Source organism: Anabrus simplex, chromosome 1 (assembly GCF_040414725.1).
Source record: "Anabrus simplex isolate iqAnaSimp1 chromosome 1, ASM4041472v1, whole genome shotgun sequence".
Classification (NCBI taxonomy): Eukaryota; Metazoa; Arthropoda; class Insecta; order Orthoptera; family Tettigoniidae; genus Anabrus; species Anabrus simplex.
The window spans coordinates 888,563,258-888,587,478 of record NC_090265.1 but is presented as its reverse complement, the minus strand read 5'-3'; the positions used below and the strand labels follow the sequence as shown (position 1 = coordinate 888,587,478).

General features: G+C 38.8%; 1 protein-coding gene across 3 annotated transcripts in view; it reads left to right on the top strand.

Moving 5' to 3' along the window:
- Positions 1–24,221, top strand: part of LOC136857695 (cystathionine gamma-lyase-like) — a 182,539-nt gene that overhangs the window by 63,111 nt on the left and 95,207 nt on the right. For all 3 annotated transcript variants that reach the window (XM_068225278.1, XM_068225277.1, XM_068225276.1), the window contains exon 2: positions 17,905–18,060. In XM_068225278.1, the coding sequence (XP_068081379.1) occupies positions 17,908–18,060 (153 nt within the window). In that variant the 5' untranslated portion in view covers positions 17,905–17,907. The remainder of the gene's footprint in view (positions 1–17,904; positions 18,061–24,221) is intronic.

The window sequence follows — 24,221 nt, the reverse complement described above, 5'->3', positions numbered from 1 at the left end:
GGGCCAGCCGTGAGGTCCAGCCGTGTTTCTTCTCCCGAATGTAGAGGCGTAGAGCCACGGTAAAGCCGTGGCCACCTCTCCTCTGCTCGGTTGGCCGGTCAGAGTACAGAGCTGTTGAACCACGGACAAGCCGTGGCCTCTCAAGGGACGAAACCCACTCTTCATCTACCGACCTAGAATTTTACTCCCGAATTTCACATTTGTGACAATATTACAGTAATATATATATTGTACCGGAAACGCCGCTACGAGAGATGTCCGAAGTATGTTTGTTGAACTTCGCGCGAGGAGGAAGGTAGGCAGCCCGCCGAACGTAGTGACGTACCCAGCGAGTGACGTGGCCGCCGTAAGCCAGCTATTCGTGCCATATATGGTAATGTTCCAACTCACCCTCAAAAGTACATTTTGAGCTACTTTATCGCTATTTTGACACTGCCATCTTAAAAACCTTTACAATGGACGTCATCTGTCAAGATTTCAAGAAAATCCACCGAGTATTATAGAAGTTGTAAGGGTAGATAGTAACCGAGTTCTAGACACTTCCATGCGAACGTGTATAAAAGGAGGACCGCCCGACCTACGAATTCAGTGTCAGTCACTCCGCCATCTCTGTGACACGGGTGACAAAAGAAGTATTGTGTGTGTCGAACTTCTGGTTGACAGTCTGCGAAATCCAAGTATTGGAACTTCGGTATTTTCTCTAAGTGTTGTATCGGGACTTCATCATATTCTTGAAGTGCCTGAATGGGACTTTGTTACTTTCTGCGAGCATCGTATTGGAATTTTTTCATATTGACACATTGGAACATTGTTATTTTTCCTGTGTCGTAATTGGACTTTGATATTTTCTTAAAGTGCCATATAGGAACTTCGTTATTTTTTCGGAAGCGTTTCATTGGAACTTTTTTATTTTCGCCAAGTGTCGCGATAAGACTTTATTATTTTCTTAAGGTGACATATTGGAACATTGTCATCGAAACTTTATTTTCTTCGAGTGTCATGTTGGGACTTTAATATTTTTGACATATCGGAACTTTGTTATTTCTACACATTGGAACTTTATTTTTTTGAAGTGCCACATAGGGACTTGCTTATTCGACGACGATTGAAAGGACTTTGAATTTTCACGAGTGTTGTGTACCGCATTGAACTTACGTTTCGAACTTATTCGAACTTGTATTTTTTTGAATCAATTTCTGGAACATTGAAATTTTCCGAGCGTGTAGGATGAACTTGTGCCCTACCAACATAAACTTTCGTGTGAACGATATGACTTGTTTTCTCAAGTGCCTCACTGAATTTACGCCGTGTAAAGACTATGAAACTTAGGGGACGTTCAACATTACGTTTAATTGCGAAATATGCAATACTTTCCAAGTGCTGCACAGGGACTTATGTTTTGATTCTTAAAGACTGTGACAATTCAGAATACGTATATCGCGTTCCCAGAAAGCCTAGAACTTTCCAGTATTTTGAGTGATCCATAATTTATGAAGTCAGACTTTTTCTTTCAAATATTATTTTCTTTAATGGCTATTCACTTCGCCTATTGACGGAACAGGACAGTTTCCGAGTGCTACTTATTCAGTTCATTGCCAATATGTTTTAAATCTTCAGAACTATGCGTTTAGGACTGCAGTGACTGTAATCCTCTAAAACATTCTGACTTGCAGTGAGCTTGCATTATGAACTTGCATTTCTACCAGTACTTGTTCTTCGAATGATTATTCCAGAACGTTTTGATTGAATAGCTAGAGTGCAGCAACCATAATTAAAAAGTCATATCTGTTCAGACAGTGCCATGAATGTGTGGAGTGCCGTGCAGGAAATTCAAGTGTGAATTACGTCTCGAATCGAACCCAGGAACGTGTGCCAATCTTCGAGATATTCCAGAACGTCGAGATTTCCAGAACGTCGAGACTTTTCCAGAACCTCTAGACATTCCAGAACTCCTCATCCGAGCAGGTGTGGTCCCTGCCCAGTCGATGTCCAGCACCATCCCAGGACTTGGAGGTACCAACCAGCCACGACACTTCCACGCTGCTGTACCAAGGTGATATTAACTTCCTCTTGATGATCAATAAACTCAATTTATCAAAAGAATCTCTAAAATTGATAACTATACCTCTCTCTGTACCAGCTCCAATGATGAAGCCACTCCCTAGGTTAAGAATCATGCTCGTTAATCTAATATCAAGCGCCTTAAAGATATGCACACATATTTACGGGTACAATATATATTTAAATTTGGATCTGACTGTATTCGAGAAGTCGTACAATTAAATTACGTATCCGTATGGCACGGCTAATCTATATGATGAGGCGCATGGAACATTTGCCTACGTTTCTCCGGCTCATTACATATAAGACTATTGTAGTACATCGTCACCGGATTATTCTCAAACCTTTCTCCTGTTTGGCAGTATGTGTTGTGTATCAGACAGCAAAGTGAACTCCGACGGCCTCTCCAGAGCGCCCAATGATCGCTAGACATTACCGTTCTCAGGCGGTCTTCTTCGGCAAGGGGCTGTCTGCCGTTAGAACTCATTGTAGACGGACGCTGGCAGTCATGCCTCCGCTTTCATCACTTAAAATGAGCGATAATAATACAGGAATCGGATCAAGCTCTTCTGAGAATCCCTTTAAGGGATCAAACTAAGTTTTGGTTTTTAAAATTAGAATGTAAGATCTTGTAAATACTGTACTTGTTTGGTAACGGTAATTGCCACCGCATGGGTCAGCATTTGGGTATGAGGCTATCGTATATTTCTTCACGACTGTAAGTACCTTAGTTTCTTTTCATTTTCTTTGTGGAGTCATAATATACCTCAATGATGTCTCATTGTGATTTTGCTGCGGGGATTTTTGTGAGATTTGGTGTATGTTCTACTCATATTCGCCGTTTGTACTTCATGTTGGTACCATTTAAATTATATGTCATTGTTTGAACGGAAACTTTGAAATTCGTTTTGGCTTTTCTAAATTTTATTTTTCCCCACTGAAATATTTTTATTCTGCTCGTTTGGCTTGTGTTTCATGATATTAATTCCGTGGTGTGTGTGTTTTGCTATTAATTCTGTTTGCGGGTCGTTGCTATGCAATTCTTGCCTGTATTGGTGTTAATTTTCATTTTGTCTTTCCGTTCTGGATTAATTGATTTTCATTCCGTTGGTTTCGACTCCGTAATGACCGTGTGTTGACCTATGTGCTTCGTAATCACCATTTGTCATCCTTCACTTTTCTTCTTCTTAGTTAATATACTTAATTATTATTAATAATTCATTTTAGCCCAGTAAAGTGTATATCTTCCTTTATATTAATAGCTTTCATTTAATTAGAACTTCATTTTAAATACAAGATTTCTGTTCCTATACATATAAATGTAAATTCTGGAACGTACAAAATATTAAGTTGGTTTTATTTCAAGTTGTAGTTTTAATAGTGTAACATTCTAAGGTGGCAGTTCTTTAAAATTATATGTTTCTTTGTGGGCTTTTGGACAGTCCTTAGTGATGGTTTTCTAACGTTCGGTATCCTTATCTTTGTCACATTGTTGTATTATTTTATCTCTGCCTGGTCATTACATAACTGTGTCATTGTTGCTCTTATCTTGTGATTGCTTCTTGTTTTTGCGTGGCGTCGCTAATGATAATTACATTAATTGCTTTGATCCTGACGGAAGATCGTGTTTGACTCTTGGTGTATATTGATGTTTTGTGTTACCTGACCTGAATTGTTCTTGATTTTACTGACTATGGATATTAATTTTCTTGATTTTCTTATATGTTGGATTTTATTGGGATGTGAGTTAAATTAATTTATGTTATTATTGTTCTAATTTTGGGCCGGCTGATGTGTTAAATATTTTTTGGCGGGATATTTTTATCGTTTTAATTTCGTGTGATGTGTTATGGAACTATGCTTTCCGACCGTGTTTCTGGTGTAAAATTCCTCCGCCAGGGTTTGTTCTAAGACACTCAACGTCATCTCCTTGATTTGCCTGGGTAAACAAAATTTAAGTCAGTTAAAGGAGCTCCTTACATAGTTTGTTAAGTAAATGAAATATATTTATTTTACAAATGCTCTATTTATTTTAATTTCATCGTTTCGTTTTTGTTTTAAAAGATTTTATTATATTCAATATAGATTTGTTTATTTATATTTTAAAATTTTTCTTTTACATTTCTAAGTAGCTGAAAAATTTTCAAAATTTCTCATTTAGCAACCACTAAAGGTTTTAATTTTATTTAATGTACAAATTTCATTTAATCTAGGATATAGTGTTTTTTAAAATGGTGTTATTTTTTAGTAGTTAGTTCAGCAATCCCTGTAGATCTTCGACTTTTTCATGGGATGGGCTCACATCGCAGATTCTTGCTTCCACTGATGTATGATAAGTTATTTATCTGAAGTGTTGTATTGTATTATTGTTTTGTCCTTCTATCACTTGTCGTACACGTTACCCTATGGCGTTGTCAGCGTAACGTCATTCTTTGTCATATCGGGGTGGCGTTGCAGATTCACAAATAAAATTTGTTGTTATTCATACCAATTAGAGTTCTCTTCGAGATATTTCTTTTACGGAACATTACGCACACCGCACACTAATTTCGCCACCAAAAACGGCACGTGTAAGTACACGCTGCCTCATAAGTAGATACATAATTTCAAAACATACAGCTACATGATAATTTAAACACAATATTTTTCCAAACGTAATTCTTCCAAATAGATATCTTACACAAATAATTTTTTAAATAGACATGATATAGGCTTTTGGGCTTATGCTGTGTCAAGAAAATAAGGTGAAATTCTTTAAGTTTCGCAGATAACTGTGCTCTGCGTCATCAGAAGATAATCTCAACTGTCACGAGAAAGGCTTCTTAAACAACACTACGAGCCTTCAAATCTTTACGCGCATGATGCCAAGTAGCACGGATCGTTTCTGGATTGGCGACCTCAGGTAGAAAATCGTTAATGGACCATAGATTCGAAAGTGGAGAATTAGGAGTAAAAGCTAGCATTAATGAAGCAGGCGTTTGCTTATGACTCTCATTGACAGCAGTATCAAATGCAAACCACAACCGAGTGATGAATCCCACTTAGAGTGGTCAGCAGAGTGATAGGCAACAAGAGCATATCTAAGATTTCTATTAACTCTTTCGGTGTAATTTGGCCTCGGATAAAACGGTGTAGTGGCTACATGAGATTTTGACGAATCAAAACAAAAATTACGGAACTGAATAGAGGTAAAAGCTCTGGCATTGTCCCTGACTAAAAATTGACAATGTCCAAAGGAAGCAAAGATCTGTTTCAAACAAGAGATTGTAGTTTTAGCATTAGACATACGAGCTGGGAACAGCCACAAAAAACGCGAGAAGGCGTCAACACACACAAGTATGAGTCGTTGGTCGGTTTGTGACCTCGGGAAAGGACCAATGTAATCTATGAATAATCTCTCCATAGGACGAAAAGCTAGCTCAGATGACAACAGACCTAGGCGAGTATTAGGAACATGTTTACTAATGTTACAGGTTTTGCAAGATTTGATAAGCGTACGGATTTCACCTTTCATGGATTTACAAATGAAATGCTCACTGATTTTCTCTCTTTTTTGAAAACACCAAGATGGCTACCAATTGGGGACTCATGATAATATTTGAAAAGAGCAGGAACTAGGTTAGATGGAACGGCAATTTGGTGGTCTCTTCGATCGCGAACAGGACAACATAGAACACCATTTGTAGGAACATAAGGTTTAACATGTTCACCAGATTTAATTCTGCCAATAATAGCCTTTAATTCTGCATCATCTTCCTGATGTTTGAAAATATCTTTGAAAAGAAAAGGCGAATTAGGTAGAACTACATTCACAGAGGCCGAAACTTGGTTAAGAGAGGAATCTGAAGGCTCTGATTGAGGATCAGATCTACCTGGATAGAACATTCTACTGAGGCAATCAGCTACAACGTTTTCAGTGCCACGACTGTGACGAGCTGCGAACTGAAATGCTGAGATGCGTACTACCCAACGCGCAAGACGACTGCTCCGTCTTGGTTTGGCCAATACCGAACTCAATGCGTGATTATCAGTTTCAAGATCGAAAGGGATATGTTCAAGGTACATTGTGAACCATTCTAAAGAAAAAACAAAAGCTAAGGCTTCCAATTCATAAATAGAATAGTTTCGCTCAGTAGGATTTAGACCACGTTAAGCATAAGAAATGGGACGATGTCCATCTTCAAATTCCTGAAGAAGAACACCAGATATTCCTGTGGAAGAGGCACCAGTTTGAAGGATGAAACGTTTAGAAAAATCTGGCATCACCAGAACAGGAGTGTTTCATAAGGTAGATTTCAAATCATGAAAGGCTTCAAGTTGGGCATCAGCCCACACGAATTTTGTATCCTTTCTTCTCAAAGTATTTAATGGGGATGCTCTTTCAGCGAAATTGGGGATGAATTTACGAAAGAAATTGACTATGCCAATTAATCTGGCTACAGCTCTGACATCTTTAGGGGTAGGAAAAATTTGGGTGGCAGCTGTACGTGACTGATCAATGGAGACAACCCTCTTGGACACAATATGCCCAAATAATAACATTTGGGGTTGTGCGAAAGTAACATTTCTAGCCTTAAGGGTTAGCCCTGCTTTGCGCAGCCTTTCAGGGACTTCGTTGAGATGGATAAGGTGCTCTTCCAATGTTTCAATGAAAATGACCAAATCGTCAAGGTAATTGTACACAAGCTTGAATTTAATATCTGACAGAATATTATCTAGCAACCGAGTAAGGACAAGTACACCCGTACTTAAAACGAACGGCACCCTTTCAAATTCATACAGGCTCCAATCAGTGGCAAACGAAATGAGGTGCTTGGGTTCCTCAGCAAGGGGTATCTGATAATATGCCTGATTCAAATGAAAAGTAGTAAACAATTTTGGCATTAGCAACCCAAGAAAAACACGAGTGAAAAGCAGGAAGGGGAACAGATTGAAGGGCAAATCTTTTGTTCAAGATTCAATAATCAATGACAGAACGAAAACCACCCTGCGGTTTAGGGACAAGAAACATAGGGGTAGAATAAGCAGATTTAGAAGGACGTATTACACCGTCAGCAAGCATTTGGTCGATAATGGCTTTAAGGGATTTCATTTTGGGTGCAGACAGGTGATACGGAGGAGAACGAATAGGGATGTTATCATTGACTTCAATTTTGTACTCTAAAACATTAGTTTCACCTAACTTGTCAGTAAATATACCTGGAAATTTATCGCAGAGATTCTTAAGTTGGTTGGCCTGAGCAGATGATCAAAATCAAAAGCTTTGGGTTCACCCGTATATTCAGGAATAGCACTGACATGACAAGGAAGAATAGGGGAGTGATTACACAGCTTATAGATAAGCATGGAAAATTTAAAATGGAATTTATTGACCTGCAGGTCCAAAATAATACCAGTTTTAGCAATAAAATTTGCACCTAAAATGAAAGGACAAGATAAATCTTTGAAACTAGTACAGGCATTTTCCATGCAAAAGCGCGGATTCTGATTTTGACACTTAGACATCCTACTATATTCAAAGGGTTAGAATTAGCAGTATGGCAAGTTAAGGATACTGATTCCAGTGGAGGTAACTTACAAGGATTTCTCATTGAATTATACAAATTCTCACTTAGTGTGAGGCTTCCTCCTGAATCTACGAATGCACATAAGGTTCATTATTTACCTCTAAGCATATGCAAGGTAACTTACAAGGGGGAATAGCAGAAATGCCACAAGATTGTAGAAAATTTACATTAGGTTCGGACTGGGACGTAACATCAGCCTGAGAATTAGGTTAAACATCCTTTAACATAAAAAACAAAATTTGAAGCTACCATTTGAGGTTCATCACAATGATTGGCCGTTATTCATCTAGAATTACTAATGCCAGGCACCCAAGTGCAGAAGAATTACGTGGGCACTGTCTAGAGAAATGCCTATTCGACCCACAGTATTGACAATAATTATTAGTGGATGAGATTCTACCCACATCAGGTTTCGAAATGCCTAAGGGCCCAATCTTAGGACAATTCGTATGGAAATGTTCAGTAGAACCACAACTAAAGCATGCACGAGAATTACGTGGCTTTGAAGAAAGGGAAGAAGCGGTTTAGTAACTTGAGAAAAATACATGCTCATAGGAGGGGGAGCTAATACAATGCATAGCTGGTCGATATATCTAAGAACTTAGGCAGAAATAGTAATAGCTACCAATTAAGCAAAAGTTACTGGTCGTGGTGAAAGAGCAAGACATGACCGGTAGTTAGGAGCAAGACCATCAACAATGCTGGCAACCATTTGAGACACAGAATAGTTAAGCATAACAATTCTAGCATAGAATTTAATATCCTTAATATACTCTGACAAAGATTCATTCAAATGCTGAACTCTGAAATAGTGTTTCTGCACTAACAAAGACAAGGCACGAGGAGGAATGAAGAATTCAAGTACCTGCACATGAAACTGATCCACAGTTCATCTTTCAGAAATGGCTCTAATGATATGCTCAGAAAGAGTTCCAGATACATGTGGATATAAGACTTGAAAAATGTGATCGCTACTTAAATTATACACAATAACCTGAGCCTTAAATTTGATTAAAAATCGAAGGAAAGAAATAACCTCGTCAATAGAATTAGCAGTAAATTTAGACACTCCCTTAAATAAAATTGTCAATGGATGAGGTAAATTGGAGAAAATCTTGGAGAAGGCAGGTTCAGGAGATACATGGGAAGGACTGGAGTAGCCCTGAGAAGGAATTACAGCAGTGCAATAATCCTGATTCGAGCGCCCTTGAGAAAAGAATGGGGTATTGAAGGTGCGGTTAGGACTAGCATTAGACTGTAAGGTAACAGGGCAGATATCCTCATCTGCGAAACGTTTTTACAAATTTGAGAAAATATCGGCGCATTGACCACGTGTTTAGGGGTTGTACAATCTAAAGAAACATCTGGTACAGATGGCACTTGGATAGGAGAATAGTTTTGCACTATCGCATGAGAAACAGGCTGTGCAGCAAAAGTAGGCTGACACCGAGACATGGTAGAGTTACAAGGTTCCATAGAAATATTAGCTGGCATTCCAACATGTGCAGAAGACACATCACATGCATAATTTATAGGCGCCAAAGCACTTGAAAAGAGAGCAGAAGTAGAACCTTGGGGAACGTTACCCACATTAGATTCCCGAATAATATTATCACTAGTGACCACGGTGCAAGCTTGAGAAGCTGTAGAAATAGAAATTGGAGTAACGCTTTCACTTGTTTGAGGCACAACTGAAGATTCGATCTGTAGGAAATTACAATCACTTTCACAGGATCCAGAAGAGGTAGACACTTGAACATCAGATACGGTATTGAGTTACACAATTCATGTCCTTCAAGCAAGCTTACAATTTTGTCAAACAACTTGGAAAGTGATGTTAACAATGATTCACACTCCTTCCGCTCATTTTATTGGAAATTAAGAGACAACACATCCCGAATACGATCCGTGTAATGTTGTAATTGACCTTTAACACATACTAATTGATTTTTTGAGGGCCCAGAAGAACGGAAGGACAAAATTGTAGCATTAAACTCACGTAATATATCTTGAATCACCGCCAAAGGCTCACGCAATTCATCAACAGTTAGCACATGAACAGTCCTCGGTAAGTTAAGAGAAGATATTACTAAGCTCATATCGTCCCTAACATTTCTTGTGGAAATGGCAGACATAGACGCAGAATGTTCTAAACTTATTCTAATGATGACAGCCTACAAAACACTATGCAGTATGGTCATATGTTCACTGAAGCTCGTAAATTACATTAGTAATATTAAATATCGGCAATATTACCTGTATGAAGTCGCAGTAGGCCTCTTCGTAACGTAATTCCTCCTTTCTCAAATGAGAAGGAGGTAGGAACGGCTCGAGACATAATGAAAGGAAGAAACTAGAACACAAGATAATTCTGTGCATTTACAATTTAAATTTTTAGGTTAGCTGAGGGCATTACTGCACATTAATCTTTCGTTCTGTTACCAAAAGTGTAACCTTGTTACAGGTCACACCAACGTAATAATAATAATAATAATAATAATAATAATAATAATAATAATAATAATAATAATAATAATAATAAACTTACAAGGTTATGAATTTCAAACGCATAGTAAAAACATTAGATCACACACAAATATGTCAGACTCGAAGAAAATACAGTAGATACAATTCGCGGCACTTCCGGATTTAGCCTTGTCAAAATGAGAGACAATTCGCAAGTGGCACTCCGAGTGGCGTGACCTGAAAATTCACGCTAAATTCAAATATCAATGGAAATGTATATACAGAAATCGATAAATAATTTACGTCTAGAAAGAAAGTGTTGCTAAAATATTAACTTCAAAGTTGCTAAAACAATTCTGGATACACGAATGAAGAATTATTTAACAGGTTACTATTTAAAGACTCAAATTAGACATATAATCAAGATGTGAAATGGAGTGCTGTGAAAGGGCTTGATCTTTCATTTATGCATGACTTTTTTAGCTTTAGCATACCTGCCTGAACTGTCTTTTTTTTTCATTTAAAAGCATTGTACATCACATTAGGACACTTGCCAATAAAAATATCGGCACATTCCTTACACACATGATTCAATGAATTTACATTTAAGAGCTGGCCAATTTTCCTCTTAACTTGAAGCCTACTAACAGAAAGAAAATCTATTAATTTAGCCGCAAAAACATTCAAAATTTCCCTGTAAGCAATACTTGCCATTACATTAGGGTAAAGCAAATTTGTATCATCATCATCATCACATTTCTTAAATCAGTCAGTGCTTGACAACGCATTACGGCATTCCAAATGGGGTAACTTGGAACACAACTAGCTACACACATATGCATATGCATTTTCCTGAATTAAATCAATACCCACAGATCACACCTACAACTCCTCATCGGTATTGATGGTTAACTGTTGCACTAATACAATAAAATAAGCTTATTATATTTTAAGCCAGTTAAAATACGGGTCACGCAGGTCAGAAGTTTAGGAAGTAGGCCTTCTATAAAAAATATCTTTGTAACTGGAAGAATATGTATGCAAACACAGTAGTAACTTACATTTTCTTGTCACGAGGGAAACTAATCCTTCTGCACTTCATAGTTATTGCAGCCAAACGCAGCACATATCTTTCCACTCATATTGCCAGGAGATATAAAGGAATGTCACACGCTATTATTTACTTGTGTCAACTTAAAGCAAACGCATAAGTAACCCAAAAAACTTCACAAACAAATACGTGCTCTTATGACAGAATCAGTAACTCTCAGGTCACTCCGCTAGACAGATCTCTAATCGCTGTCCCTCGATATCTCGCAGAGTATCGTGTATTGTCCCTACTGTTATTTGCTCGAAGCACCGCCGTCTCGATCCTCCTATACTGCCTGCTCTATGCGAGCCTTTTTGCGACTACGCTGCGACAAAATTTCTCCGCATGATGGCAGACATAGACGCAGAATGTTCTAAACTTATTCTAATGATGACAGCCTACAAAACACTATGCAGTATGGTCATATGTTCACTGAAGCTCGTAAATTACATTAGTAATATTAAATATCGGCAATATTACCTGTATGAAGTCGCAGTAGGCCTCTTCATGCACAATTTAAAGATTTTCCTGGACTAAGGCTTGGAGTGGTACCGTACTTTTTGTGTTCTTGCCAACGCAATATCAAATACCGTAATAGAGGTCTTACGAACTTGGTTAGGATAATATAATTAACAGTTTGCTGATGTTCTTTGACCTAACGCTGTTACAAAATACATTCGGAAAGTTTTTTTAATATTTGTTTTACGTCGCACCGACACAGATAGGTCTTATGGCGACGATGGGATAGGAATGGCCTAGGAATGGGAAGGAAGTTTTTTTTTGCTAGGGGCTTTACGTCGCACCGACACAGATAGGTCTTATGGCGACGATGGGATAGGGAAGGCCTAGGAGTTGAAAGGAAGCGGCCGTGGCCTTAATTAAGGTACAGCCCCAGCATTTGCCTGGTGTGAAAATGGGCAACCACGGAAAACCACATTCAGGGCTACCGACAGTGGTGTTTGAACCCACTATCTCCCGGATGCAAGCTCACAGCTGCGCGCTCCTAACCGCACGGCCAACTCGCCCGGTATTCTGAAAGGGAAGACGTCGCAAGTCCTCGTATTACTCTCGTACGTTTGAAGGACTTCGACAATAGAGCACAGCAGCTTAAACGAACTCCTGCAGATGCTTCACCAGAACAATAAAACAAGGTTTTGGGTATCAAACTCCTCCCCTGTCCTGATGCATAATCATTTCCATTTAGCGGTGTCTAAGCAATGAGACGTTGCTGACACAAATGTCACATTCCCTCCTCTCTTCAATAACACGAACCTTGTACCCGCAAATTCGGATCTGATTTCCTGTTTCTAGTTTAATTGGAATATTATTGTCTGGATATCTGAGGTTGTCCAAAATGTGATTGTCTGTCACAATTCTTATCGCAAGGAATCCACTATCCTCCACAGCTTTAATCACCTTCTGGAAAAAATCCGCAGCCTGTTTCCAGTCATTCGACCGGGTCAGGAATGGAATGAATGAATCCTCATCTAGGAGCGAGGATAGGAATTTTGCCGGCTGCCGAAGCCTGTCCAGGGCAACGATTAATTAATGACAGATGAAATGAAATGATATTCGAGAGTGTTGCTGGAATGAAATATGACAGGGAAACCCGGAGTATTTGAAGAAAAAATTGTCCCGCCTCCGCTTTGTCCAGCACAAATCTCAATGGAGTGACCGGGATTTGAACCACAGAACCCAGCGGGGAGAGGCCGGCGCACTGTCGCCTGAGCCGCGCAGGCTCCATTACCTTCTGAAATAAGGTGAAAAGCCACAGATGCCTAGAGAAAGCCAACAGCCGCTTTTCTCTTAATTCCCTTCTAGACGGTATTTCATGGAGTCGTATCTTTTCTGGCTGCGAACCACCTTGCCGAGATTGGCAAAATGGTATACAACAGTTGAATATTTCGGGGAAGGAATCTGAAGTTTCAGTTCTACAAAAATATACCTTGCACGAATGGAAAGAAACAAGTACCAACACCTTAAAATCACTTTTGAAATATCTATAAGCATAACATAATTAATTCATTTCACAGTTCTATACAAAATATCTCTTGTACGAACGGAAGTGACCAGACACGTTTACTCATAGTACGAAATAACTTGTTTTCACACACATTCATGCACCAATAACACAGTGCTACACCCAAACTGACAGCGAAGATTGTGCGTCTACTGCTGCACTCTTACGGCGACTTGGAGAAATATTGGTAGTCGCGCCTTCCTGTGTTAAACTAGTGGCATAGAGCAGGCAGTATAAGAGGATCGAGACGGTGGTGGCTCGAAGCAACATAAAACGTAAACAGTAGTGGTGGGGACGGAGCGGTGCGGAGCGGAGCAGTTGTTGTGACGTCATCACCCGGTTGTACCGAGTGAACGTACTGTGGCGGCACGTTTAAATACGTTATTGGTATTGCAACGTAAATTCTTTGTCCTTTTCTCATAACATAACTGTTTTGCTGAATACAGCAATGTTGTTTTCTGCTGGAGAAGTCGACCAGCTCATTTCGCCCTTGTGATGCCTCTTGATATGATCCCACAAATTTGATCCTACGCCACTACCCGGCGCATAAATGCGGCCGCAAAAGTTCAATTTCGCTGATTTTTACGATCAGTAATTTCAAAGAACTGCCATGCATCAGACGGTACGAATTTCTGTAAAAATGTATTCAATTCATTAAATATCTTAAAACATGAATACCATATAAAATGGGATTAAATATCAAACTAATACCACAATTATTATTATTATGTAATATACGTTGCATTATCTACAAAACACAACAAGTGAAGGAATTATGACGCAAATAAAGAAGCGCAGATTGAATACAGGTGCAATACACTTACACGGGAAGGCCACGACGTTCGGATCACAGAGCATCTTCAAACTTTGTACACATTTAGTAGTCCATTAGGACAAGATAGTAAATTGTACTACTAAGGCGTTCTCGAGAAAATCGCAAAGAACTTTTCGCGTCTAATATGAACCGGTGCGTTGCGATTAGGGCCACGAAGCGGCAGTGGTCGAGGGGTTAACGTTCAAGCTCCGTAATCACTGGTTCGCTGGATCGAGTTCCGCTTGTCGTTTTTTTTGGTTCTTTTCGTTCATATATATTACAATTCAAAGGTAATATAATTAAAAAGTTGTATTTGCATGGACTTTTATTGGACTTCCAATGTCATTTGGCTCTTTCTTTCATTCTTTCTTTCTTAATCTGTTAACACTCCAGGGTTGGTTTTTCCCTCGGACTCAGCGATGCATCCCACCTCTACAACCACAAGGGCAGTGTCCTGCAGCGCGAGACTTTGGGTCGGGGATACAACTGGGAAGAATGACCAGTACCTCACCCAGGTGGCCTCACCTGTTAAGCTGAACAGGGGCCCTGTGCAGGGATGGGAAGATTGGAAGAGATAGGCAAGGAAGAGGGAAGGAAGCGGCTGTGGCCTTATGTTAGGTAGGGGTCTACATCCCGGCATTTGCCTGGATGAGAAATGGGAAACCACGGAAAACCACTTCGAGGTTGGCTGAAGAGGGAATCGAACCCCCTCTACTCAGTTGACCTCCGAGGCTGAGTGAACCCCATTCCGGCCCTCGTACCACTTTTAAAATTTCGTGGTGGAGCCGGGAATCGAACCCGAGCCTCCGGGGGTGGCAGCTAATCACATTAATCATTCTACCATAGAGGCGGACTACAAATATATATATTATTTATAATTATCAACAAGTAAACAACCAAATGCATAAAGTTTTCCTGAAAATGTATGCCTGTCGTGATTTGCGAAATCCCTCATACCTGACAGTGAAATCGGGTAAGGTACCCGGAACTGCTTTGCACCTGGACGCTCTGACCTACAATGTATATGAAATAATATGACCAGTGTTGAAAAACATAAAATCATTGAGCTGGACTCGATCCAGTGATCCAGCGATTACGGAGCTTGATCACTAATCACTCGACCGTTGCCACCTTATGCTCGTGACCGCAATGCACTGGTATATATTCAACGCGAAAATTCTCTTGCTATTTGATCAAAAACGCCTAAGTACTACACCTTACTATTTGAAAATTATCTTGTCCTAATGGACTACTAAAAGTGTACAAAGTTTGAATGTCGTGGTCTCCCCTTTTTAAACATGTTACCTGTGCTACACAGTGCTCTGGTCCTCCGTGAGTACTTGCAGTTTTAAGCGGAGGGGATTGGTGGTGGGTTCTACCGCTACAACCGGATTACTCATCGGTATTACTCGCTCCATTCCCACCTCTAGTAAACAGCTTGGGAAACTTGACGACTATCAAAAGATGTGAGAAACGGCATGGAAACCCTATGAGGCAGATGGAGTGTATTACTCGTAAAAGAAAAATTGATAGAAGGTAATTACCCTTTGACAACTTCATTTTTAATAAACTAACAAACCAATATAAAAGGCCGACTCAAAAAGAAACAATAACGAAAGTAAACAAATGCATTTACAAAATGAATGTGATTTCTAACAGCATCCACAGATGTGTGTTACATACGATGACAATATCAAATTACACTTAAAAAGGAAAAATAGAAGGAACTTTACATGGTTTTTAAAGAGGGCTAATCCCTTATTACTAACTTAAGAGGAAATAAATAAATTAAAACTTAACACAGAGGCCAATTAAGTTGCTTCCATTCTAAAAACACTTCTAGGAAGGAGCAGAGCTTTAATTGGTTTGAGGAAAATCTAAATTACATGTTAGTTACAATGTTCCTAAACAAAAGAAAAGGGAATTGCCTCCAAAGAAACTACGTCATTGCCAACTGGATCAAGTTTTCATTTTCATGGTTCACTTCTATGCAAGAAAGCTAGCTGATAAAATGAAAAGGAGTATCATATATTGGTCATTCATTTATAAATGGTCGCAAGGAAGATAAGCAATCACAGGTTCTTTAATTCTGATAACTTTATCATTCACAGGAATTAAGTATATTTTAATTTAGCAATAGTAGAAGAATACTCACATAATTGTACACTAATATTTGTTCACCTCAAGAAATAAAAATTATTTATTAAAGCTCCCACTCTCACTAAGTGAATTAGTTGCATGCCTTGCAAACACTGTCAGGTTAAAAAGCTCACTCACTCTTTTCACCTAGCTGTTAGCATAATAGCTTTCTGTCCTGTTGAACTAGGTTTGATTCCCAGCTCTGCTGTTAATTTAGGATTTGCTTGTGTATTTGGAACATACCTCAGATGAGAATTTGGTTAATATTCCTCCCTGGGCCATTCAGGATGAGGACATTCTAGTAGTGATTTTCTATAACACCTGGACAACACTGGAATTGTACAGCCTGTTCTTCCCAATACTCATCTCCATTAATCACCAATATATACAGTGTGTATACCGGATGGTTCACCAACCCCTTGCAGTTTAGTTTCATACATCCCGTTGTGTTTACTACAATTCCAAAATATATCAGCCCCTCTCCCTAAACTGTGAAAATATAATGAAATACGTGGTTACAGGCTAAAAACCAGCAGGAAATATGAGCACCACTACTAATTATTTGCGAGTACCCCGAATAAATCCATAAAACAAGCACAGATATGAAGAATACGTACCTTACAACAGCAGGTGCACAGACAAACCAGGAACATAATATTGCATATGCTGGAAACTGGGCGCTGTATGTCAAGCCTCACAATCGCTCACTTGGTGGAGGTGCGCTCAAAGGTTTGAATCCCACACACGCTGCATTTTTTTTCCAGCCAGTTGACTGAGATGTTGCACTTCCTTGTTTATCCCTTCCAATCTTCCCATCCCCCACAAGGCCCCTGTTCTACATAGCAGGCGAGGCCACCTGGACGAGCTACTGGTCCTCTGCCCCTGTTTTATTCCCGACCAAATGTCTCATGCTCCAGACCTGCCGTTGAGGCGGTAGAGTGGGATTCCTCGCTGAGTCTGAGGGAAAAATCAACCCTGGAGGGTAAATGGATTAAAGAGATAAATAAATCTGCCTGTGGAAGCTATCGAGTATGCAACATCACCACATCCCATGCGATTGGCTCAAAAAATAAGAAGAAGAATCTTGCATGGGATTCAAACCTTGGAGCAATGTCCACTATTACAACTCCCACCATGCCTCTGCCAAGTGAGCTATTGCAGTGCTTGACATGCAGTGTGCAGTTTCCAGTCTTTACAATATCCTGGTCTGTGTGTGCACCACCTGTTGTAATGTACATATTCTTTGTATCTGTGCTCGCTTAACAGGCTCATTCGGGGTACTCACAATGAGTTAATAGTGGTGCTCATGATTCCTGCAGGTTCTTAGCCCATAATCACGCATCTCTTTTGACCATTAAAAATTGCCTTAAGCAATCATTGTATCGACTAGGTGGAAAATAAATAAATACTTAATTGTGAATCTATTGAAGTGCGATACGGACCATGAAGCTAATTTTATGTAATCTCTTTATATTGCCATGGTTTAGGGAGAGGGACCAATGTACGTATTTCAGAATTGTAGTAAATGTGACGGGATGCATAAAACTAAATTGCAACAGGTTGCTGAACCCCCCTGTCTATATATGCCCTTCAGTACAGAGAGGTTTACCATACAGGTTATTAGACAGCCTTGACACACATGAAGTATAGAAGGGCCCATTGACCATGATGTATAAAGCAGCAGCAGCAAGAACCATAATACGTAAAGCCAATTTTCCTGGATTCAGGAATTACGTTTTTGTTTCAGAAAATGTCTGGAGAGGGATATTTGGTCCAGGAACCTGGATTTGACACAAAGGCGATCCATGCTGGGCAGGATCCAGAACGGTGGTCATCGTGGTGTATGGTACCACCCATCATCCTGTCGACTACTTTCAAACAGGAGGCTCCACCTCAGCACAAGGTGAATCCCTATGATTATAGTTATAATATTTTAATAGTTACAGTAACATTGTTCCATAATTGGAAAGGTTTTGAAACTTTGGGCATTTTTGAGATGATGTAATTTATGACCATGCTCTTTAACAGGTGATATTGTTCCTTATATGATAATGAAGCAGATTTTAAAAATACATTTCAAGGGCTATAAATATTATTTGGGAAAGGTAAGATAAATTGCGTGCAATGAATGGAGTTGTGAGTTGAATGTACATTAAAAATCCTAGATGACTGAACTGGTCATAGTTTAAAAAATAGTTTTTCTGTAATTTTTAGTGCCTTAGTTTGGGGAAATGATTACTGATCAGTCATACTGGGCTCCAATTTAGTTACCCGCTAATATATATAGTCCTAAATCTTTTGCAGTTTAGTGATGTTAAAGTAGTAAATCTTCATAACAGACCAAATTGAAACCCTTGTTTATGCCAACAGTAGTAGTCCTTTTTACTAAATTGAACATTATGAAGACTTTGTACTGTGTATGTTCTACATATTTCAGTAAATTACATTGGTAAATGTTAATTCTCTCAAAAAGTGCTGCCATTTATCTTATCTCCATTCTTCTGTGAGCAAGTCTTATCTCTGGTTTGTCCTGAATAGGAAATTGTTTATTTACTATTAGCCATTGGCACCCTTACAAAAACATGTTTTGAGAAAAAAATGCAGATTTTAAAAAATGAATACACCTTTCATTTCAAGAATAACTCTAGAACTTAACTAACAAAACAACTGACACACAGCTTTGGATTGTAGTAGATTAAACATATGAATGGAAAGGCCAAAGTTTAACTATGAAATGGCAATAGGAAAAAAAGATCAGTGAAGTGGAATGGAGAGTTACAATAGAATTGAATGGAGGAATATTTGCCCCCAACTCGACTAGGGTAAATGGTGAATTTCAATAAATGAACATTCAAACTCAGAAAATATAAATTTCTTTGTGTGGTACATTTTTTCCATACAGTACTATGATGTCATCTTCCTGTGAATCAAGCTTAGGATCAAAGATTTCCCCATCTAGAGGAATTTTCAGGTATTTTTCAGGAAGTTGAGTGTGCACATTAGCTTTTCTGATAAAATATTGAACATGTTTGAAAATATATACAGTATTTATATTCGATATAGAAGAATAGGAAGCACATTTTATTTCACTGAACAGCGGCCCCAGTAACTCTGCAATTGTCTGATGTCAGACACTGTGACTGATCTCAAAAACATCAGTTAAGATTTCAGTGAGCCGGTACACGTCATTGCTCACAGCTGGCTGCTGTCTTGCCTCGCATAGCGTCTCCGCATTTTCTGTCAAATACTTTACTTGCGTCTGTTCACCACTGTTCCCCACCATATATGACTGCCTGTAGTTGTGTCATGGCTGTGTTATACCAGAAGACGAGTTAGGATGGATGGATGTGATTTGGAATATTTGAATAACAAAGATCACTTCATTAACGAATGAATAAACAATAAATAATGGTTGTAACAAAACACTACTTAATACACACAAATTAATACAGAATCAAATTTCTTCATCATCATGATTACATTCAAACTGGTCAAGTGTTGACCTTGTTCTAACACAGTCTGGCATTAGTTTATTGTTCATGTCATGATAGAGAAATTCTATTGCAGCACAGTGTGGCATGAGTTTCTTTGTTTATGACATAAAAGAGAAAGTCTAGCATAAATTGTGAATAACCAAACCAAGAGAAAAATTGTGTGCAAATTATTCAAAACTCTGAACACAATACATTTTTAAAAGTTTAAAACATACTCAAAAACAAGAAGTCTGTAAGTTTTAATGTTATACAGCCAGCCCCCTTATTTTCAATATAAATGTCTTCATGCTTCATTTTACTGACAAAGGACTTAGACACTCCTGTTGTGTCTGAAATAATCACTAGAGCTGACTGCAGTGGTATAGTGAGTCCATGTTTGGCTTCTTTTTCCATGAACTTCGTCACTCCATAAATCATCTCCCTTGCTTGCACATGCAGCCGCTTGTTCACTTTTAGTTCACAGGTGGCATTGAGTTAAACATAACTAATATCGCAGTCACTAAATCTATTTATTGAACCTACACTAAATGAGTTTACTTCTCACACTATCACTTATTGTAACATAATAAGAGAAAAACTTCATAGTTTGTAGAGGTTGGCTTTAAATAGGTGTATTTAATATTGTTGTGTAAGTACTAAATACAGCCTATCTATTATTCTTTTGCCTACAAATTGACCATTTATTAAAGTTATCATTAAAACAGGATGAACAAATTATACTTTCTAATCTTCTGGGAAAATAAGTCGCTTCAGCAAGGCTACAGTTACAATGTACGGTGAAGTCATTTGCTTCTCAACAAGCCTTGGCTCATTCTGAGCTAGAGCTCCCCTGTGAGATGAGAATGATGATGGAGGCTGGCAAATTGATCACTCAGAGATAACCTGAAGTAGAAAAAATTGTAATGGAGGTGCTTGGCTATTCCACCCACAGGCAGAATCTCTCTTGCCTCCTTCTTTCATCATTGGTTTCCCCTCATATAATAACCACCACGAGTTGCACAGTTACAGTGGCACATATATCTCATGGATATATCACAATATTTTTCTGAAAATCCTAGCTTAAAACTTAGGCAGTAAGGCATATGCGGGAATTTAGGTATATCGTACATGCAAGGAGTTAGTAAATCGAACTTGATTAGAATTAGGTTACTTTTCTTAAAAGTAACAGAGCCCCACAATTTTATTATGTTCTGTAACATTTTATTGAATATTAATAAAAGTACAGTAGAACCTACCCTAACAGACACCTTTATTCAGCAGACACCTCCCTATATGTCCCTATATGGACATTTTTCAATGGAACCAATTTTATTTTACATGGACACATGTTAAATAAGCCTCATTTAAGTGGACACCTGAAATTCCAGAGAGTTTACTTGTTCCAGGAAAAGTTTTTACACCCAGCTATGTCATACTTTCTTTTAAAACAATTCTGCAGACATACAGAAAGCCCTTGTGCATTTTGTAAATATTTCGAGTCCAAGGAAAAGAGGGAAAGAAATGTACCGTACATAAAAATGATGTAGTAGCCAAGTTAATTCTTCTGTACAGGGCTCTTTCCAATCCTTTTGTTATGGTTGTCTTATGTTCTAATTTGTGTACATTCTGAGAATTCTAGTTGCCTGGGATTGCTGTTAGTGACTCCGTTTACTCACAAGATACCAAGGGATTTTCCAACCTAGTTTGCATAATTCTGTTCATGACTCAGATTGCCGCTGATAAGGTTGAGGGGACTAGTAGTTCATTTAAACTTGAAAAGGAAGAGACTTGTGGGCTGTTGTTGGGACATAAATACTGTGTGCCCAGTAAACCTGAGTTACAATGGACGACGAATTTCAGTGAGAAAGCACCCTGAAAAATTCAAATGCTGGAAAACTCAAACATACATACATACATACATACATACATACATACATACATACATACATACATACATACATACATACATACATACATACATACATACATACATACATACATACATACATACTGCACCCGTCCCCTACCTAACTGGCACCGGCATGAGATCTACAGGGTCGCTGACAGGTCAAGAAGAAAAAAATAAATAGGCGCTGAACTAAAGTAAGCTTATAGGCGTACAAGGAAGGAGAAGCGGGGCATATAACTAAAAATGAGAACATATTCGAATTAAAATATTTAACTCACAAACCGGTTTATTGAACCTTAATGATAATGGGAAATGATGCATTAAATAACAGTAATGAATTACATTAAAATTTACAAATGCTTGTTGTAGGATGTTTGTGGACCTCTGTCCGTTATACGTGATAGAAACGAGTACGTTATCGCGAAGCGATGTATCGTGACATATAGCGAATGGAAATTTTATCATAACACTGAGGCTATATTATCGCTAACACATAAAACTAACATGCGTCCGACCACACGTCTGAGCAATCCCTATTCTAATAAAGACCTAGATTTCCCAATGAAATGACGAAAAAATGAAAATACACACATATGATACAACACCTGGGATCGAACCGACCCTCGCTATTCTAGGCATCGTCGAGCTGATGGACAGAACCACCACTGACCTTATGTACAACCACACATGACATAAAAACACATTCATGGTACATGATATGCAAGAAAAATACGTAAAAGGCACTTGATCTTCCTTCTGACACTGTAGGCCTCCAATGCCTACGTTGAGCATCGAACTGACAACCTCTTGCGATGAAGGCAGGGTCCTGTAATCCCTATCTAATTATACTCGTACAATTAACAACGATTCATTGGCAAACATTACCATTATCGGCCGGGTCGCTTGCTAATTATTACGCTGCTCTGGTGTGTTAGGTAAATCACATTATTTCGCCGTTGAAAGAAACCAAGTTCATTTCCACAGCCAAGTCCCTCCTTCCTCACTTACGGGACATTCAAACAAAAAAGAAACACACTGGGCCAAGGCCAGACGGCGGTTGACCCTCCCCTAAGGTCAACACCCACATAACCTTCCCTTTCCAAAGGGAACCGTAACATTTCACTCGGAAGTACATCTCCAATATCCTGCAGCCTTACCAGACTCGCGCAAATCACTTTGAATCAAACACATATCTACCCAGCAGTATCATATCATTTTTTACAACACGACTCCCGTATCATAATGGTAATCTTTGCCTGATTGTTATTATTATTATTATTATTATTATTATTATTATTATTATTATTATATTTATTATTATTATTATTGCCGTCCTACATAGCCTACCCGCTACCTTACTTATGCATGGTCATCGTGCGGAATCTATTCAGCAACTACAACACACTTAAGCACTCGCGCAGCAATTAACATCTGATTACTGTCTGCTAATTAATCGATGGTCGGCACATGGCTACATTATCACACGGCAATACATGCATTAATTAATTAATTTTCACACGAATCGATGTTTAACACACTTATTATGATCACTTCCTGGTATACTTAATCACAGAATCAATTTAAACTTATCACTCCCTATCTAAGTATTTCAAAGGGTGGAGTTGCTGTCGTGGCTGTCAGTCCGGCCATTGAATCTCGCAGCTGCGTGCCTTACGTACTATAGCACTTACCGTTTCACATACCATACACTTATCAAAATAATGAATACTCTAATAACTACTCTCACTGCACTCCCATAAACTAATTATTACTGGTCTTCTGACGCTCGTAAACAAACAGAATCTCCCAAGAAATAAATAAATGAATGAATCTCTATCTCATGCAAATCTAAAGTATTATATTCCCTTAATTATTTACACTCGATTACTCAGACCTGTAGTCGGTTTCCTAAGCTAAGACTTAATTACTACGCGCCCATTCCGGCGCTCTATTTCAACATGACTACATCTTTAAATCTCTTATAGCGTCAGTTTACAATAAATATTCCCATCCCTTCTATGCATGCCAGATATTAGAACTTTGTACTCATCTCTATCACATGATGATGCCTTCGTCAACTCGGGAAGTCCATTCTGAGTTTACTCCTCCTCCATGGGCACCACGGTGATGACTTCCATTACCGTTCCATCTTGAAGTTGATGAGCCATTGTTTGATGATGTTGGAGCCGCTAACACTTAATCCTGTACAGACACAACGTCACTGTTTAAGTCACACTCCGGTTAACAGCGTTCAATGTGAACGTCCGGTCACGATCTCCTATGCGACTACGTAAGATTATTATATTATAGTAATCATAATAATATGACTTTTCACGTCACGGTTTTCCAAAAAGTTAACACTGGCGTCACAGAAATCAAACTAAACACTGTTTATGCAAATTGTATTATTTCACTTAAAATAGGAATTAATTTCACTTGAACAAAGACCTAACGAGGGCTTAACGGAGCATAGCTTCGCCGTCGATAAGCCGCAAACCCCGACTGAACGCTTGTCCCTTCCGGCAGTAGTTTTTACTAGGGAGCGATACCCCTTCCACTAATTTGCGTAGCGCCTATTCCCGGCGTACTCGAGGTAGGATAGTACGGGTGACCGGTGACCAATATCTAGTTGGTGCGATTGAGACATAACCACTCAATTATCCTTCGGTGAATCTCTTTAAA